Source organism: Colobus angolensis, unplaced genomic scaffold (genome assembly GCF_000951035.1).
Source record: "Colobus angolensis palliatus isolate OR3802 unplaced genomic scaffold, Cang.pa_1.0 Scaffold394, whole genome shotgun sequence".
Lineage (NCBI taxonomy): Eukaryota > Metazoa > Chordata > Mammalia > Primates > Cercopithecidae > Colobus > Colobus angolensis.
In genome coordinates this window covers 3,670,054-3,690,877 of record NW_012117310.1, presented here as the reverse complement: position 1 = coordinate 3,690,877, position 20,824 = coordinate 3,670,054, and the positions used below count along the sequence as shown (strand labels likewise).

Here is a 20,824-nt window from a genome sequence, read left to right as displayed (position 1 = left end):
AGGAAGCATTGCCATATGTGCTGATGGAGCCGAACTAAAAGGAGAAGATTGGAAAACTAACCACACTAATAAATTTCATTTGAGGCAGTAGGAAAATAGACTGCTGTTTTGACAAGTTAGAAACAACACACACATCCATTCTCTGTTTCAAATGGTTAAAGTGAATTTCCAGGACCCAACAGAAACATCTTATATTAGAAACCTGATTTTTCTGCTGAGTTACCCAGATGTCAGATATATATGCACTTTAGACTTAAATGTGTTCGCGTTGAAGTGCCTCATCTAGACTCTCTGCTTTAGGCATTACTGGGCCTTGCTACCTCTCCTCCCTCTGAGGTCAAGGTACAAGGAGGGATCTTGGAATTCCCACCTCTTTAATTTTTCATTGTTTCACAGATCACGACCTTTTTACAAAGAGCAAGTACTCAAGACTAATGTTTTCAAGGCCCACATCTGTAGTGGGCCTCAGATTAGAATCCAGTCACTTTCATTTTCCTGTTTAACCAGACAGGGTAGTCACTACAAGAATGGTTCTTATCAACAACTTCCCTGAGTGCCAGCATCTGGCCTAGGTCTTAGGAGTGGATTTGTACTTTGGTTTTATTCTAAGTTGAAGTTAATCATTTAATATAAGGAAACGTGGGGCCTCTAGTATATTACTTTAACCTCCTAGTTTGTCTAACTGCCTCAGGTCTCTGCTCTTGCAAACTATCCTTCACCTGCCTCTAGAACTTTTTACTTTTTGAACTTTACTTTTTACCCTAAAAGCCACCCCATGCATCTACAGAATTTGATGCATGCTCCTTAGTGGGCCTGGGAGAGAAGTTATGCAGTTTACCAGGTAAGAGCAGAGACTGGAGCCAGACAGCCTGGGTGGAACCCCGTTCCTCCATCGAACAGCTGAGCCACCATGGGCAGCTCCCTTCAAGTTGGCCTCAGTTTCTTCTTCAGTTGCTGTGGATAAGACAAAAGCCACTGTCTAAGTAGGGTGTTCTGTGGATTAAATGTGTTCATTCACATAAAACACAGAGTAGTATGTGGATATAGCAAGTGCTCCCCAATGATTGGCTGTTGTCATTATCACTACTATTAATAATATTGTTACTTACTATCTGGTCTTCTGTGATCCAAGCACAGCCTCTAGTGCCCTGACTGCTTGCCATAGCCTTAAGATGTTGATGCCTTTGCACACCGTTTCCTCTGCCTGGATCACCTTGCCCTCCATTCTGCTCATTGTCTCATCTCTCCAGCAAACCTCTGCTCACCCTTGAAGTCCCAGGGCAAATATCTCCTCTTCTTTGATGTTTTTTTCCCTCCTGCAGGCAGAAGAACTGGTTCTCTCCACTGGGTTCTCATAGTCCTGTGATGCCCCTGGGGTCTGGCATGCAGCACGTGCTGTTGTTAGGTAGTTTGTCCCCCATCTGGCAGGTGGAGACAACTAGCTTTCCCTTTCCCTCTAAACTCTGAATTTCTTAAGGGGGAGGCACCAGTCTCACTGTGTTCATCCCAGTCCCTCTCAGTACCAGGCACACAGAGGATGCATTTGGTAAATGTTTGCTGAACAGATAGCTATTTGTTGCCTTCTTTGTAGTCTTACACACAGGGTTCTCCCTTTTGTTTTTTGCTGTTCACAGGCATTGCTAAATTTATGGTGAGAAGGATAAATCTCAGTAGTTTGAAAGGCTGACTGAAGTGATTGTATCTAACACTGTAGTCATTTGGCTCTGTGGGCTGGTTTTTTATTAGTCATTTAAAAAGACTGTCACAGGATAGTTATGGAGACAAGAGATCATCATTTAAATCACAGTGCTTTCAACCCATCCACAATTTTGGTCTACAATTTAATGATGAGAAAAATACTTCTAGCAAGTAAATATTTAACTAAGCATTTTGGCACTTGACCTGAATACAGGGAGTAAGATGGAAATTTCAAATGTGAAGAGGTAGTTTAAACAGGCGTCTGCCCACATATTCCTAGTAGAAATTAATGTTGTACTTTTATTAGGTAATAACCAAGCCTTCTCTTATTATAGATATCTTAATGAAAGATCAGTGAGTGAGTGTCATGAGTATAGTTTAGGAGAGAATGCTTGCTTTGGATAAGAATGCTTGCTTTGCCCAAATGGTTGCATATTCCCAATTTTTCTCATATGCTGCCTTAGTTCATTTAGATTCTAAAGAGCACAGCCCCGCTCAAGCTAGCAAGAGCTAAGGGGGGCTTTTGATAAGCATTCGCACAAGAGAGAAAGAAGGTAGAAATCTCAGGGATCCAAGAGCAGGAGCTGCACTGGAGCCTGGCTTCAGTGGGACCCGAAGGTGATGGGGACGGGCACTCCCACCTGTGTGCCTTTCATGGGCTATGTGCATTCTCTTTTTAGAGTCTCCATTCCTTTTGCTTCACATTCTCATCTGTCCACCAACGCACTTCCTCTGCTTATTCATGGTTTCTGCTTCCTTATGACATTAGCGCACACGTGGCTTCCAATTGGCTGCTTTCCTTGCTCCACCCATGACATCTTTTCATCTTGCTGCTTCTGTGCTAACTTGTCCCCTCGTCTCTAAGGACTGTCAGTCATACTCCTGGGGAAGGCATCCTGATTGGCCAGCTCCATTTTTGGTAGCAGGCTTAAGTTGCTGAACTCTTGATTTGCTTATCTTTTAGGTGTTTTACATTGTTCAGTCAGCTGTGGCTCTGGGGATGAAGCAGGTTTAGATATTATGGTTGCCTAGTGAAGGATTACTAACTCAGGCCAGGTGAGATGGCTCGCACCTGTAATCCCAGCACTTTGGAAAGCCTAGGCAGGAGGATTGCTTGAGGCTAGGAATCTGAGACCAGTCTGGGCAACATAGTGAGACCTTGTCTCTTTGTTAAAAATAAAAAATAAGAAAAAACAAAAAGAAGTGTTGCAAACTTAAATGCTTATAGGATCTAGGCAGGTTATATAAGTGAACAAATGCAGCTGGGTGTGAGATGCAGATGCGCCTTTGCATATTAACACATAGAGTTAAGTGGTGTATAAAGGTATAGATTTTTTTGAGTAAGATGGCTAAGGCTTGTATCCCAGTCTCACCACTTACCAGCTAGGTAACTTGGAGCAAATTACTTTAACTCTCTATGCCTTGGTTTCCTCTCTATAGAGTGATTATGAGGATTAAATGAGTTAATAAAGTTTTCAAAATGGTACCTGGCATGTAATAAACATGATGCACTTTTAAAGAAAATTTTCATTAGCCTCACCATCCTTATCCTTGTTTAATTCCACAATGAAGGACTGTCTCCCATTTTCCCAAAAACATCAAGCTGCATTCATCTATTTAGTTTTCCCCCTTTATAAGGATATGAGCAAAGAAAAAATTTTTATCAATTGTGAGGGTATCAATAGAACAATAAAAATAGAAACTGGAGACTGGGCACGGTGGCTCACGCCTGTAATCCCAGCACTTTGGGAGGCCAAGGCAGGCAAATCATGAGGTCAGGAGATCAAGACCATCCTGGCTAACATGGTGAAACCCCATCTGTACTAAAACAAAAAATTAGCTGGACGTGGTAGCGGGTGCCTGTAGTCCCAGCCACTCCGGAGGCTGAGGCAGGAGAATGGCGAGAACCCGGGAGGCAGAGCTGTCAGTGAGCTGAGATCAAGCCACTGCACTCTAGCCTGGGCGACAGAGTGAGACTCCATCTCAAAAAAAAAAAAAGAAAGAAAGAAACAGGCATTTGTCCTCATTGAGGTACGGGCCTCAGAGCAGGGTGGGCACCACCTTGCATGGTTTCTGTCTGAAGGATGGAGCTTCACGCAATAGAGCAGATGGCTGGGATGTCAGAAAGAGGCCTAGGGTCAGTCAGTTCAGTCAGAACTGAACCTGTGAACTGACGGCTAGGTCAGTCTGTTCATTGATATTTTATTTTGTTTTATTTTATTTTATTTTATTTATTTTATTTTTTATTTTTTTTGAGATAGTATGTCACTCCATTGCCCAGTCTGGAGTGCAGTGGTGCAATCAATCTCTGCTCACTGCAACCTCCGCCTCCCAGGTTCAAGCAATTCTCCTGTCTTGGCCTCCTGAGTAGCTGGGACTACAGGTGCCTGCCACCACACCCGGCTAATTTTTGTATTTTTAGTAGAGACAGGGTTTCACTGTGTTGGTCAGGCTGGTCTCAAACTCCTGACCTCAGGTGATCTGCCCTCCTCAGCCTCCCAAAGTGTTGGGATTACAGGCGTGATTACTGGCCTCATTGATCTTTCTTACAAGGAGGTCAGATTATGTTTGAAACTTCGTTACTCAATAAAATATACCTATAGGTTGGATACATATGGCATTCAAGCTAGTGACCTCTCAGGCTTGCTCCTTTAGGAAGAGAGTGTGGGCAGGGCTGGTCCCTCAGAAGAGGCTGCAAGTGGACCTTCTTACATAGATAAATTAGAAAATTGTACTTCCAATGAAGAATAGAACCATGAACCTCTCGCAAAGTATGACAAAGGGTACAGCATACTCCTACCATCAGTGTTAGCTTGGCGCGTGTTTCCAAGAAAAAACAATTGTGATTTAAATTTTTTTTCTTTAAGAAGAACAAATGAAAATGATGAGATTTTTTAGTTCAGATACGTAGCTCCACTAAATGCACTCAGTGTTCTCACTGCCTTCCCCAAAAGTGGTTCTTGATTTAGAAAATCAAGTGGTCCACTGATTTAGAAGGCAGAAGGGAAGGAGCAGACTTTTGGGGAATAATGAGATTTCCTATGTCACTAATACTGTTGATTTACCCAATGTGCAAACGATCCAGAATGTGAGATGGAATGTACTTGGGCCTGATGCGGCTGTTAGAAGTTAGTACTTAAACATTCCATTTCAAATATTCTCATTAAGGGTAATAGCAGAAAATTGCAGCAGAGATTAAGCAGTTTTTAAGTGGTAATCCCCTCTGTAGAACTGTTGATTTGTTTAGTTAATGCTAATTTATTTAATATACTTCTACTTTTTGTTGATTTTTAGGTCTGTTGCCACAGTTATTGGGAGTTGCCCCAGAGAAGGCCATAAAACTTACAGTAAGTCTTTTGAGTTGGTGCCTCTTAGTAAGGGCTTTTGTACATACTCAAGAATCTAGCAAGTATTCTTATAGGAAACAGCAGGTTTGTTTGTTCAGAGGTGCTAGCTAATTTGAAAGCAGGGGAACTCACCACACACGTTTTTTCATTATTCCCCATTTAGCAGTGGACATCCAAAAATATGATAATAAACTTGAGTACTTTTGGTGGTTGCTGCCATCATTGTTGTCATCATAGCAGTAGCAGCCAAATTCTCTTCAGTACCTACTGTATTAGGCACGTTATATATATTACCTTTTACTGGTCTAATCTCAACAAAGCATGATCCACAGTTTACAGATAAGGAAACTAAGGCCTATCGGGCTTAAAGAGCCTACCTGTGTTCACACAAATCATAAATGGGCGAACTAGAATTTAAAATCAGACTTGTCTGACTCCAGAGCATGTCAGCACCTGCTGTTTTATAGGATTCATGGTTAGGGTGTGTTCTGTAAAGCCAAATGTGCAGGGATCTGGGTTCTAGTTGAAGTCAATCCTTCATCAGATTATTTGCCCAGTGCCTGGCTCACATTTGACAGATGGTTGATATTCAGTTTAAGTGTTTATGGAATATACAAACATTTGCATCACTAAGGCCATAAAGCCCCAGAAAGTAAAACTCTAGCTTTAGATTGAACTGTGTAGCTTTGGAGCCTGAAATTCTTATTTTACCTTTTTATTATGTGACCTAATCTTCTCTGGCCTATGTCTGCCAAAAAGATATGACTGTTTCTTAAAATTTCTTGTAGTACATACTATTTTGAGAAGATTATATTAATTAATTAATGTAATTTATGTTCTTTGAGAATCCTTGAGGAATTTTTAGATACTGAATTTCTTCTAAGCTGAAAAAGTCTGCTCAGCCAAATTTATCTCCATGATGAGTAGTGTTTTAGATTAATTCTTGTTAGAAGACTTGAAAGTGATTTTTAATCAAGCCTTATAAAACAGTGTTAAGTTGTAAGATGTATGTTTTTATTTTGTCACTATTATCAGTGACAAAATCAGCCTTCTTAAGCTATTCTAATTGCAGAGTGTATTTTTGGCTTTCATTTATCTTTTAACTTTTCTCCTGAAACATCAGTGATGCATATATATTTTTCATTTTTTAAAACTGTATTATGCTATTAAGAGTACTTCTCAAACTATTTTAAGATCTGTTAATTTGTGCAATTTATGATTACTCCAATAGACTGATAGAAAAAAATAGCCTATATTGACAGATGCATATTTATAAGTGTTTAATGACTTTCTTTATATTTTTCATCAGCTTCTATAAATATTTTTCTTCAAGGTGAACGATTTTGTGAGGGATAAATTTATGCACAAAGATGGTTCGGTCCCACTTGCAGCAGAAATTCTTGCTGGAGGCTGCGTAAGTACCTTTTGAAGATCTCTACATTGAAAAGATTTGTTTCACATATTTATCACTGCCATGGTCAACAGGTGTGGACTAAGGCTTCTGTTTAACCACAGATCCTGCACAAGGGCAGAGTCTACTAGGGCACCTCGGCTTTTCCTAGACAGGCGAACCATTCCAGAGGTGGAAGGGTAAATGTTTCTGATCTTACTGCCTGTTAAGTCATGCCTGTTAAATTCGTCATTGCTTATGGTTTGTTCTACAATAAAAGTCATTTGTGACAGAAGTGTTTGCCCTTTGAAAAATCTTTGCTAACCTTTTCTAAAGTTAATGTTTAGTACCTTCTTTCCTCATGGCACCCTCTGCTGGGTCAGGCACTAAAACTTGTAGTTTGAAGTCAGCAACCATAGCGCTCTGCTTGGCTTTGCCTTGCAAGTGGCAGCATCTATTCAAGCTTCCACTGCTTTTGGGAGAACAATGCTGGGAAATAACTGGCTGAGTGTGCTCTGCATTGTCAAAAACGCTTGGAATGATTTTTTCCTTATATGGATGAACAACCTGCATCTTGTTCTGAAGCTCAGCAAAACATTGTGTCTCGTTTTATCTCATGTACTGGTTTGTTCATGTGAATGTAAATACTTTAAGCAAATTAAACTCTTATACAAAGACTAGTGTTATTTAAAGATAAGGTTGGTTAAATAACAGGCTTTGATCACTCAGGCAGTACAAAATTGGTATTTTTTTATCTGAACCTATTTCTTATAAAAAAGATGAAGTCACTTTTTAAAATTGGCTTACTCTGGGCAGGAAGTAGTATTCCTAAAGTAATTTTTTTCTTGAAGATCCTTGAGTTTAGACGTTGGGCAATGTTTGTGTGGAAAGGGCTTATTGTCCTATCTAACATTGAATGATGGTTTCTTAAATGTAGCAGGAGCTAAGAAGTCCTAGCTCCTGGTATGCTTTAGAGATGGATGGAATTTGGCTACTGCCTGACTCTCTGTTTGATCAGTGACCTGTCGGAGATGGACAGGCAGGATCCCCTTGTTCTGTAACTTTAGGAGCATTCAGGATGGAAAAAAGGAGCCTTTAATGTCCTAAATAAAAAGGGCACACAATAATAATCAAAGAGAATTTTAGAAGTTTCTCTTCCCCATAAGTACTCTCCATTTAAAACAACTCTGTAGTTTCCATTTGAGTAAGTAGGTTTTCTAATTTTTGGATAGGCATATCCATAGGCTGTGCCTAGCCTAGTCCTTCAGGTTGTTGCCGAGTCCAGGATATAGCAGGGTTTTTTGGTAGGTCAGGTGGGGTTGTTGTTTTTTTTAAGTTACATTTTAAACTTTCTGAAAAGATGTGATCATAGATTTCTATAAGAATTAAAATGTAAAATTAATTATGTGATACTACTCAAGATGTTGGCAATCATCATGGCATGGTGCCCAGAGGTTTATTTTCTTTTTAATGAAAGCATTTTGCCTGCACATGCCTCTGGGTGCCAAGGAGATTGGTTGTGGCACGTATTTTCTAGGTGCCATCTGTAGGTGGTCTTGTTTTTGCATATGCAGTCGCCCATTTCAAACACAAAGCACATTGGCATCAGAAGTGGTGCCTAGTTATGTAAAGAGATGTAGCCCTTTTCAAACCTGATCTAAACACAGGCTTAAAATTGGAGCCACTTAGGCTTTACAGCTACTTAAAATATCTGTGAAATGAGATTTGCCATCCTTCATCTCAGAGGTAGACAGTGGTCCTTAGCTTTTCAAGTCTTCTCCCTTGCCTTTTTTCCCCCAGTCATTACTTTAAGAAGAGTTTATTTTCAGGTAAGCAATCCTGTAGGTAGCAGACAACCCAGGTCCCTTTAGATCTCTGAGTAGATGAATGGATGGTTCCATTTTCTGTGTGTTTGTGTGTGCATGCACATCCTTTTTTTTTTAAGACAGTTTTGCTCTGTCACCAGGCCGGAGTGCAGTGACACGATCGCAACCTCCATCTCCCGGGTTCAAGCGATTCTCCTGCCTCAGCCTCCTGAGTAGCTGGGACTACAGGCATGCACCACCATGCCCGGCTAACTTCTTTGCATATTTAGTAGAGACTGGGTTTCACCATGTTGGCCAGGATGGTCTCAATCTCCTGACCTCCTGATCTGTCCACCTTGGCCTCCCAAAGTACTGAGATTACAGGCGTGGGCCACCCCACCCAGCCATGCATTTTTTAAGTAGCAGCAGCATCTTTCTTTGCAGGCTTTAGCAAAGTTTTCTGTATAATTGAAGGCAGTCACACACCTTAGAGGGTTGTTGTGAGTTCCACAGCCTCATCTGTCCCATTGGGAATACAAAGGGTTTTGTAAGGTTGTGCCACATGAGCGATTCCTCATCTTAGTTCATCCAAGCATTGCTAGGTGTTGACTTTTAAGTCTCTGGGGACCTCACCTTGCTTCATTATTACTGAGAATTAGTACACATGGCTGACTTTTGCACTTGTAACCAAAGCTGCTAATTTCTTTGAACAAGGCTTATTCTGTTTTATGATCTGTTTTCTGCAAAAACGAGGAAAGTATGTAGGGAGGTCTTTGTCTCATAACTTCATAGTGATTAGCTAAACAACCTGTTTTATTGTATTTTTTTTTTTTAGAAAAATGAAAGTGTTAGTAAATTTGGAGGGAAAAAATCATTGTCACTAAAAAGGAATAAAGTTTATCCCATTTCTTATTTATTATTTTTGGTATAATAAAGCCTGTAACTGAAGAGATTAAAAAATAATCTTCTGTTTCATTGACACAGGAAAAAGAGCAAGTCTGATATTTATTTTTAAACTCATTTTTTGCATTTGAGATTAGTTTTAGTTTAGAGCACTGTCAAAAATTGACTCCAGTTCTCTGAGCATTTTGATAGATTCACACTTTAACAGTAGTGATACATTCAGCGTGTTTTAAGACAAAACTCGGTGCCGAGACTGGGGTTTACAAACTCTAAATCTGAAATAATTCTTTGTGGTTTGTGTTTTCTCCGTAAGTTGAGTTTCTGCATTCTAAATTAGGCTTGTAGTTGTGGGAGTTGTAATGGAGACCTGGACCTTCAGTCTTCCCTGCATGAGGTATGTATGTGTGTGTGTGTGTGTGTGTGTGTGTGTGTGTGTGTGTGTGTGTGTGTACATATATGCCTTCTGGGTTTTTTTTCCATCTTTTCCCTTCTTGGATCAAATACTTGGCGCCTTTAGAGGGCTGTGATTGAGAATCTGTGTTAGTGACCATGGAAACTTTCAGTCAGTGTGTCAGAAGACAGAGGTTCTGTTACCACTAGCCACTTCCAGTTAGGTTCCCAATGATTCTGAAAACTGATGTATTACATCTGAATATGTTGTCTTTATTGCTTTTTTGCTGTTACTTTAAGACAAAATGACAAATAACATATGTAATGCAGTATGATCTGTAGGCTACAGTGCTTCATTCAACAAAGTAAGTGTATGACTTTTATATATCTAGTGTAATATGCGTCTAGGTTGAAATGTTGAGGAGCCTGGGATCTTTAGCTTTTGATCCTTTGATCTTTAAAAAAAGTCACCAGGTAAGGAATACAAGTGGTGCGATGACTAGTTTCAAGGAAGAAGTATAAATATGATGATTAATTTATTTGGCATGAAAATAAATCTAATATTACTAAGAAAGTCGTAAAATATGAACATCTGTCTTATAAAGCCATATTTAGTAAAAACTGTTCATATACCAATACAAAGTAGTAGTATTGTGTAGTAATTTTTGGAAAGACAAATTAACATGTTTTAAACTACGGTCCTTTGATAATGGGCCCAGGGTATTTTTTCATTGTGATGCACACATTTGTGTGCATGAATGTGCACGTTGTAAATATAGTTGTTGTTTATAGAAGTTTGTATTATTTTGAGTGCATTTTTAGTTGGAAAAACAATTTATATGTTTGTGTCACTGGTTCTAAAAGGGACTGGTGAGAATAACACTGTTGGGAAAACATGGAATGAAGAGTAATCTTAATTACCCTCCCCTATAAATAAGTAGTACCCTAATGCTGTTGCCTGCCTGATTCCCACCATTATGGTGATTCCCATATGCATGATGTGTTTATGCCAGTTTGTCCAGCCACATATCAAATACTGTTTTTAAGGCAAGTTTTTATTACTCATCTCATACATTACATTCAGTTACAATTGTTTTATTTTGAAAGATTTTGAAAAACACAAAGATACAGACACAGGTGTCCCTACCACTTACATTGGTGGCAAACTTGACAGTGCAGTTGGAGGCCCTTAATGTACCTGTCCAAATTGCTTTTCCTTCCCTTATCTCCCAAAAGAAAACTCTGTCCTGACACTGCTGTTTTTCATTCTAAGCATGGCTTTCTACTTTTTATTACTTGTGAGTATCCTAAGCAGTATAAATGTTTGTTTTTGAATGCTTCATCCTAACACAATGCTCTAGAAACAACTCATATGATTCCCAGATTGATGCCTTTGCATTTTTTCCCATTAGTGCAACTCATGTGCTTTGATTATCAGAAAATAATAGTAAATGGGAATATTACGTTCTAGTGTTGGAATGTGGCATATACTGCATATGTCTGTTACAGATGTGTGGGTTTCTAGATAGACTTATGGTTGGAACAGTGTATTCATTTAACCAAATTTTTGGTTACTTGGGGTTTCTCCCTAGAAACAGTCGTTGCTTCAGTCTTATGCTTTAAACTTATACATGATACTTAGTTTAAAAATGTTAACCCTCCCTGCTGCCAGCAAACACTCCCTATCTACCTATCAGCCTGCCTTCCCATCACCCCCCTTTCTTCTCCTGTTGCCATGGTTCTCACTACCTTCAAACATTCTGTATAACTTACTTATTTTTCCTGATTTTTGTTTATTTTCTGTCCCCTTCATGGTAGAGTACAAGTTCTGCAAGGACATGGATCTTCTTATTCATTGATGTATTCCAGGGACTGCAGGCATTGCATGGCAACCTGTAGACGCTTTGTAAAGATTGGTTAAAGGAAAGAATTTTAAAGCTAAAATCACTCAAAAGTGATCTTGTCAATCTTCACAGCCAATCAATGACAAATCTGGTAATGGACTAATTTATGTCTTTTCTTTAATGTTAGCCAAACCCCTTCCCGTCATTAACAGTAAAACTTATCACCTTTCTCTCCAAGCCATACTTAACGATGATTCCCAAATCACCAAGAATAGAAAGCATATAGATGGAGATCATTTTACAAAGTGAAAGTGTTCCTTTTAAAACCTTGCCATTCTAATTTCTGAGAATTAGAACAGGGATGCTTCTTCGTTTTTTGTTTTTTGTTTTCTTCTCTTTTTTTTTTTGTAAAGTTAATCCTTTTGAAAATCATAGCCATTTGTAGTAAGAATAATCACATCTAACAAGAGGCAGTCCGGTTTACTGGAAAGAACTTTTAGTCAGTTTAGGGTCTCAAGGCCTTCACCTGCCAGATGTGAATCAAGGATTATACAACTTACTTGACTTCTCTGAGTTGCAGTTTTCTTGTCTATAAAATTTAGATAGTAACTTTCTCTTTCAGTTATCTATTGCTGTATAACAAACCTCTCCAAAACTTAGTGGTTTAAAACGATCATCTGTTCTAATGGCAATCATTAAAAAGTCAGGGAACAGCAGGTGCTGGAGAGGATGTGGAGAAATAGGAACTCTTTTACACTGCTGGTGGGACTGTAAACTAGTTCAAACATTGTGGAAGACAGTGTGGCAATTCCTCAAGGATCTAGGACTAGAAATACCACTTGACCCAGCCATCCTATTACTAGGTATATACCCAAAGGATTATAAATCATGCTGCTATAAAGACACATGCAGACGTATGTTTACTGCGGCACTATTCACAATAGCAAAGACTTGGAATCAACCCAAATGTCCATCAGTGATAAACTGAATTAAGAAAATGTGGCACATATACACCATGTAATACTATGCAGCCATAAAAAAGGATGACTTCATGTCCTTTGTAGGAACATGGATGAAGCCGGAAACCATCATTCTGAGCAAACTGTCGCAAGGACAAAAAAACAAACACCGCATGTTCTCACTTATAGGTGGGAATTGAACAACGAGAACACTTGGACACAGGAAGGGGAACCTCACACAGGAAGGGGAACCTGTTGTGAGCTAGGGGGAGGGTGGAGGGATAGCATTAGGAGATATACCTAATGTGAAATGATGAGTAAATGGGTGCAGCACACCAACATGGCACATGTGTACATATGTAACAAACCTGCATGTTGTGTACATGTACCCTAGAACTTAAAGTATTAAAAAAAACAAAAAAATCTGTTCTTTTTCATGAATGCTGCCTCCTTCCCATGGTTTCTGTCTCTTTCCCATGATTTCAGCTGGAGTAGTGAGGTAGCTAGAAGGTCCAGAATGCCCTCACACAAATGGCAACCAGCTTGGAGCTCAGCTGGAGCCAGGGCTGGGTGGGGACAGGTTCTCCACATGGCATAGCTGCGTGAGCTTCCTCATACTATAGCGTCAGACTTAAGAAAGTGAGTTCTGAGAGCAGAATAAGAAACTGAGAAAAATCTCAGGCCCAGTTTTTGAGATTATGCAACATTAATTTAGCCACAGTGTATTTGTTAAAACAGGTTATAGGTCAGCCAGATTCAGTGCCAGGGAAAATAATCTACCTCTGAATGGGAGACGTGACAATGATGTTGCAGCCATCTTTAATGCACCACACTTACCTTGCCTGATTGTGGGAAAAATTAAATGAGATAATATGTATGAAAGAATTAAATCGTGACTTAAGTGCTAGTCTTCCTGCTCTTCTAGTGTCTACTTTTTTTTTTTTTTTTTTAAGATGGAGTCTCGCCTTGTCACCCAGGCTGGAGTGCAGTGGCGCAATCTTGGCTCACTGCAACCTCTGTCTCTTGGATTCAAGCAGTTCTCCTGCCTCAGCCTCCCAAGTAGCTGGGATTACAGGCATGTGCCACCATGCCCGGCTAATTTTTTTGTATGTTTAGTAAAGATGAGGTTTCACCATATGGGCCAGGCTGGTCTCGAACTCCTGAACTTGTGATCTACCCACCTCGACCTCCCAAAGTGCTGGGATTACAGGCGTGAGCCACCATGCCCGGCCTCTAGTGTCTACTTTTTAACTCCTAGTGTGTGTGTGTGTGTGTGTGTATACACAGAGAGAAAGAGAATTTTATGAAAATGAATGTTTTAGTTTGGCTTTTTGGGTGGAACGGAATGGAATAGGTGTATTGGAGTTTGGATATGGCTCTTGAGGACCTCAGCTACCTCAGGTGCTCCTGAAATCTCTGGTCTTCTTTGTGAACCTGCTTATTTGTCATTTCTCTACTGATTGATTTCCTCTGCTGGGTAGCATAGCATCCTTTTTCTAAAAATGACTTTAATTTCATCCTGTGTCCACAGTGCATGCCAGTCCTAGTTCCAAGGCTTTCCTCCTAACAGGAATGATTTCAGTGTTTCTCCATCATTGAGGAGGAGAGATGTTCTGATTATCTATTGCTGCATAACAAATAATCTGAAAATTTAGTGACTTCAAATAAATATTTATTATTATTCTCTCTTGTGGTTCTGTGGATTGACTGGGCTCAGCCTGGGAGGGTTGTACTTGGGATTCTTATGTGGTTATGGGCTAGTGGAAGCTGGGGCCAGACTCATCTGAAGGGTCATCCGGGACAGATATCCAAGGTGGCTCACTCTCGTCACAGCTGGGGCTGTGGTCAAGAGCACCTGCTTGACTTCTCTGTGTAGCTTGGTCTTTTCAAACATTGACAGTTTGATTCTGAGAGGGAGCCCCCCAAGAGCAGGCATCTTAAGAGTCCTGGGCAGAAACAAGACTTCCTATGACCTGACCTTGAAGGTCACTGCCAGTGCATTCTGTTGGTCAGACAAGCCAGTTAGGCTGGCCCAGATTCAACAGGAGAGAAATTAGACTCTACATCTTAATAGGAATAATAGCAAAGGATGTTTCAGCTACCACTGGAGGATTCAGTAACCCGTGTTGTGAGCTGGGAACATCTTCATTGCCCTTCACCTTGTGAAGGTTTCATAGCCCATCTCATGCCTTCTCTGAGGGTCTGTTGCTGATCCTAGAACCCATTCATTGTCTAGATTGCTTCTGGTAGCAGGGGGCAGAAACTCACCAAAGTGGAGATAAGTGAAGGTTAGGGGTATCCATTAAATGAAATTGAAGGCTCTTGAGAATTGAGGCAGCATTAGGAACTGGCTACTCTCTCCATTTTCTCCACTTGGCCTTCTTTGTCTCTCGCAGTGACTTTGCATCACTCTGCACATCTTTTGACTATTCTAATCCATCACTTCTTCTCTTCCTGAAGAATTGATGTTGACTTTCTCAAGAATTCCCTTCATGTTCTTGCCAGCTACTTAGTCTCTCTCACAGTAGGAGACAGCCTCTTTTCATCCCTTGCCCCAGCTCCCAGCTAATTAGCTCAAGTTGTTCAGTTTTGTTTTGCTTTTCATGTAATTATTGAGAGAGGAAATCTGGTTGGTAAACCTGATCTTTGTGTGCTAGGCCATACATATGGCAGCCTTGAGTCATGGCCCCACCCAGATATTAATGACTTTGCTTAACATTTCCATTTGTTTCAACTATCTATAAGTGTCTTCAAACCCTTCTTGTACTGTTTTGTTTTTAGCTCTGAATTCTGTAAGTTTTCCCTGAGTAGTATTGTGTATACTTTGGTCATAAAATATACTCAAAGTCACCATTCCTTGTGATTGAACTTGAAATCCCTTATGATTTCATACTCAATCGTATGAAACCAGGAAGAAAATTTCCTCATATAATGAATACATATACTCTGACAATCAGAGCTGGTGAGACAGATTGTCTGAAGTGGATTTAAGTCTTACTTCACAATTTTTTTCTTCCCAGGATTTCGTGTGGATATGTAGCCTCATAGTGTAGTTTTTTTAAGATAGAATTTTTATTTCACTATGCAAGCCTCTGCACATATCTTACTTATAAATATAAGATGATGTGAGGCTTAATCATTAGGTTGAATTGTTATGAAGTCACTCTCGAGTGACATGTGAATTAATTAAGATATATTATGCATTATAGTGATGCTATAGCAATAATGTTAATTTTTTTAATGCTATATCTTTATAACCTTTTGTAGTTCAGTGAAAATCTAGTGATTACATTGTTTTCAAATGTTATTATTGTTATTATTTGGAATATTCCCTGGGAGAACTTTTTGCATACTCCCCCAAAATGTAAGACCATATTAAAGATTTTCTTGGTTTGTACTTATGCTTTATCTCTGCCTTCCATCTCTTCTTGACTTGAAGGGTTGGAGACTGTATCTGGTATTATATGACCTGCTGTCTTTGTCAACCGTGGTCACTGCTTTGCCACTTGAGGAGATCTTCCTTCATAACTTTTTGCTGACAACTAATTGCATCTCACAGACCTTGAGTAAATGGCTGAACTGAGACATCTATAAATATGGATGACAGGGCCTATGTCACACTGTTACAGCTGTGTGCCTAGCATTGTGTCTGACATATGGAAGAAACCAAAAAAATATCTGTTGAATGAATAAATGCTGGACTACAAGGTGTTGGTTATAGAATTGGAAAGAAAGGGTAGTGGTTCTATATACTATGTTACTATTAATTTAGAGACTGATGACCAGCAAAGAGGAATTAACTCCAAAAATTGGTGGGAGAGTAGGGGTGCAGGAATTGAGGGAATAGCTCTAACATGGTTAGGTGTCTACATATCCAGGATATTTCACAAGAGAGTATTCCATGATCGCCCAGTAATAGAACCAACCTTTATAAGGCTCCTATTTACTTTATTTGACTTCATTTCTAAGAATGACAAATAAATAATCCCTAAATATATTCAGAATCTTAAGAACAGGATGAAGATAAAGAACTTGGAGCATTTGGTATAGCTTATTTATTATGGCTTGTATTTTAAGTAGAGAAGACTTTATTGAATGACTAACATGAAATTATGTCAGAGTCATGAAGGAATCATAGAAAAGAGGAGGTTTAAAAAAGGAGGAGCCAATTCATAGCCAAAAAAATAAAAATTCTAACCTCATGGCATTATCTAAATTTGCAGATTTCTGAAAAGCCAAGAGGCAGCTCCATTGGTTTGCTCAGAAAGTCCTCCAGGCAATGGGACTAAGGCATTGGTCTTGAATAGAGTTCTGCTGCTTGCCTACTCCAATGAGAGGCTCTTTCTCCAGATGATTCTACTTGGACCGAGGGCAAAAATAAAAGAAATATCTGATGGTACTAAGGGCTCATGGGTGCTATAGATTGAATGTTTATTTCTCCCACAATTGCTAGGTTTGAACCTAACTCCCAGTGTGATGCTATTAGAAGAGTGGGATCTTTGGGAGTGATTAGGTCATGAGGGTAGAACCTACAGGTTGAGATCAGTGCCCTTATAAAAGGGATCCCAGAGAGATCCCCACTCCTTCCTCCATGTGAGGACACAGTGAGAAGACAACATCTGTGAGCCAGGAAGCAGTGCTCACTAAATCCCAACCATGCCGGACTGTGATCTCAGATTTCGAGCCTCCAGAACTCTGTTAAAGGAATTTTTGTTGTTTATAAGCCACGTAGTCTATGATACTTCATTATAGAAACCCAAACAGACTAAGACAGTTAAGCATAGCCTCCCTGACTAAGGGCTGCCTTTAGTGGCTCAGAAATGTCATCTTATTAGGGGAAAGTCCAACTCTCATGCTAGACACTGGGCCAGCCAGATATTTCCTTTCTATTTTTCTCCCTTTCCCCTCTCTGGGAAAGTCTCAGAGTTGTTTGACTCAACATAGTTCAAACATTGGGCCATCTTTCTGGATTTCTAGTAAATAGGGAGGAGTTTGTTATGATAGGAAAATCTGAAGAAAGACTGGGTCATAGCTTTCGTACAGTGAAGGTACTTTAGACATTGAAGGTCTGTAAATCATTAAACTATTCTGGTAGTAGTAGTCAAAATACACATGTATAACAGGCAGACCCCAAATGTTAACATATTTGACAGGCCTGTAACTTAATTGCTTTTTAATGTCAGTCAAATGGATTCCACTTCGGTTTCTTGGCCAGGCTTCTATGGGCCCATTAAAACCCCATGAAGCTGAAAACATGAAACTTAATATTTGTAAAACATGTAAACACAATAGCCTTTTTCTGCCTCACCATGTGGTTAAGAAATTAGGACTAGGATATTTCAGTTTGGTATCTTTCTCAGAATCAATTATGGAGTAAGAATATATTATCGTTCCACTATTGTTAATAATCTAGTAACACATTTTTCACTTAAGAGTTTTATTTTCATACCAAATCAAAAGAAAAAATTTATATATTGCTTTATGTTTAGAGATGTGCATTTAGACAGTCTAACTTAGTGTATTCGTTTGGTAGGGCTGCCGTAACAAAATGCCTCATACCACAGATTGGGAGGTTTAAACAACAGGTACTGGAAGTCCTAGGTTAAGGTGTTGGCAGTTTTGGTTTCTTCTGAGGCCAGTCTTCTTTTCTTGAAGATGGCCGCCTTCTCACTGTATCCTCACATAGTCACCCCTCAGTCCGTGTGTTGTCTGTGTCTTAATCTCTAATTATAAGGACACCAGTCATATTGGATTAGGGCCCATCCATCTGACTTCATTTCTTCTTAATTACCTCTTAAAAGGCCCTAAGTCCAAATCCAGTCACATTTTGAGGTCCTGAGGGTTAGGACTTCAGTATGCAAATTTTGGAGAGATGCAATTCAGCCCCTAATACTAGGGTTTAAGAAAAGGTCTTTCAGTTTGTGAGGACTCAAGTTTCTGATTGCAGGAGGGTGATGATGTATCTTGTGAAGGCAGTGGGCCCAACACACTTCTCTTCAGAGCTGGACAGGGCGAGTGGCCTCCCGACCTCATGCCACCTCATCTTTGCCATCTTCTCTGTGAGGTTGCTGAATGCCATCTTCAGCACTTGTGAACAGTTGTGAACAGCACTTGGGCAATGTGTTTTAATTTGCCCCATCCACTGCTATTTGCTGAATATCTCTTTTTTACCTGTGAGCTCTATATACAATAATAATAGTTATGCTACAAATTATTTTCATGTCTCTATTTAACATTGAGTTAGTAAGAAAGCAAATGGAAAATATGTTGAATCTTAGATTCCTTTACAAATCTTTATTTTCTAATTTATTCAAATATCAAGCACTGTCATCACTTGTGTGTTCATCTTAATGAAACATAAATTATTAGACATTTATTACTATATATCTTGTTTGTAGTTACAATTTTGTTTGTGTCCAGATAATCAAAATAATATATTTGGGTTTTAGTCAAAGTCTATTCTGTAACTTTATATTAATCTATTTTTGACACATGTAAGCACACATTTTAGAATGTCAGTGCGCAATTAGATATTCTTAGCACATGTCATTTGTGAAAAGCACTTTAAATCTAAGTACATTCAATTGAGCATAATTAAAATATCAAGATACATATTCTTCATATACATTTTGCCACTTAATTTTTTAAGTAGCTATAAGTATCTACCATGTGAATTCAAATTAAAGGAGGGTGATTAAATTACAGTTATATTTAATGCTTTTAGTTTAAAATGTAGTTGAAACTGTGCTATATTAAAAAATATACTGCCATGTTTTCTGTGGACAGCAGAGTGATGATGGGTTTAATTTTTTTTAATGCAAGACTATTAATATTCTCTGAATATTCTCAAGACTGTTGAATGATTGGGGGTTGGGAGGCGTTGTAAGAAGGCTTTTATTTTTATCTAATGAGTTCTTTTGACTTGACTCCTGAAGTCTCAAGAAAATGTTCAGGAATACTATCTCATTTAATAAAGAAGCATTGGAGAAAGCCTTGTTTTATTGATACAGATGAAAGGAAATGGATCATGGAGAAATATGTACTGGAGCTTCTGAACCCTTAGCCTTTAGATAATGTTTTTAGGCTAGCAATATTTCCTATCATTGTGAAAATGAGCAGACAGCCTTGGTGAGTCAGTTATAAGGCACATATAACTGTAAAACCTACTTGTCCACAACTGTTAGACCTAAAGTACATTATCATTTTAATGAAGGTCACTGTTCTTGGAGTACTTAACAGAAAATGGGGCCGTACATTGGAACTCTGGATTATGTTGCCTTTCTGAAATATTTGATTTCTTAAAATTCTGTTTGTTTGTTTGTTTGTTTGTGTTCCGAGATGGAGTCTTGTTCTCTCGACCAGGCTCGAGTGCAGTGGTGTAAGCTCGGCTCACTGTAACCTCTGCCTCCTGGGTTCAAGCAATTCGCCCGCCTCAGCCTCCCGAGTGGCCAAGACTATAGGCACGCGCCACCATGCCTGGCTAATTTTTGTATTTTTAGTAGAGAGAGGATTTCACCATGTTGGCCAGGCTGGTCTCCATTTCCTGACCTCAAGTGATCCACCTGCCTCAGCCTCCCAAAGTGCTGGGATTACACGCGTGAGCCACCGCACCCAGCCCTTAACATTCTGTTTTAAAAAATAAATAGCTATATCACTTCCCTATGCCAAACCAGAAGTGTCAACAATGAAGTCATTATGTAACATGGCAAGAGGGATTTGGGTGGCAAAACTGTAAGGAGGGGAAGAAATCAAGCTTATGGAAGCATGTGGGCACTAAACGAAAGACACAGTGATAGGAACCACAGTTTGGTTTCTTTGCAGACTAGCCCATTTCAGAGAAGGGGGTATTAGAAGAAAAAAACCTGTAATTTTACTTTGAGCCGTGAAGACCATTTCACTTGAAAAAAACAGAGCATTTGAAAATAATGATGCTTTGTATCAGCAGAACGCTGTGCGTTTGAGAACTTGGTGCTTGGACTTCATGCTGACATGGTTCTAGTCACAGTCCTATTGCCCTTTCTGGTTGCTCTCAGCACTCCGGGATGCAAAGGTGGATTTATGTAGATCATGGACTTCTGATATGAATTACAGCAGCCAAAACTGTCATATGGAGATGTGAACTTAAGATTGTGTTGGCAGAGAGGTGAAGCACCCATTGCTCCTATCTTGAAACGACTATGCTATATTTAGACAAAACCTATATCAGTATAATTATTTTGCGTGCCCATTTGAATAAAGTTAAAATTGTCACTAGTTATATATTTTTGAGCCTAAAATATTTCTCACGACTGAGCATGGTGATCACGCCTGTAATCCCAGCATTTTGGTAGGCCAAGGCAGGTAGATCACTTGAGGTCAGGAATTTGAAACCAGCCTAGCCAATATGGTGAAACACTGTCTCTACTAAAAATACAAAACTTTGGGAGGCCGAGGCAGGTGGGTCACGAGGTCAGGAGATCAAGATTATCCTGGCTAACATGGTGAAACC

General features: G+C 39.4%; 1 protein-coding gene across 3 annotated transcripts in view; it reads left to right on the top strand.

The window, feature by feature from the left end:
* The window catches only part of SLC25A13 (solute carrier family 25 (aspartate/glutamate carrier), member 13), a 214,560-nt gene that overhangs the window by 145,522 nt on the left and 48,214 nt on the right, over positions 1-20,824 (top strand). For all 3 annotated transcript variants that reach the window (XM_011955113.1, XM_011955112.1, XM_011955111.1), the window contains 2 exons: positions 4,993-5,045; positions 6,379-6,459. In XM_011955113.1, the coding sequence (XP_011810503.1) occupies positions 4,993-5,045; positions 6,379-6,459 (134 nt within the window). The remainder of the gene's footprint in view (positions 1-4,992; positions 5,046-6,378; positions 6,460-20,824) is intronic.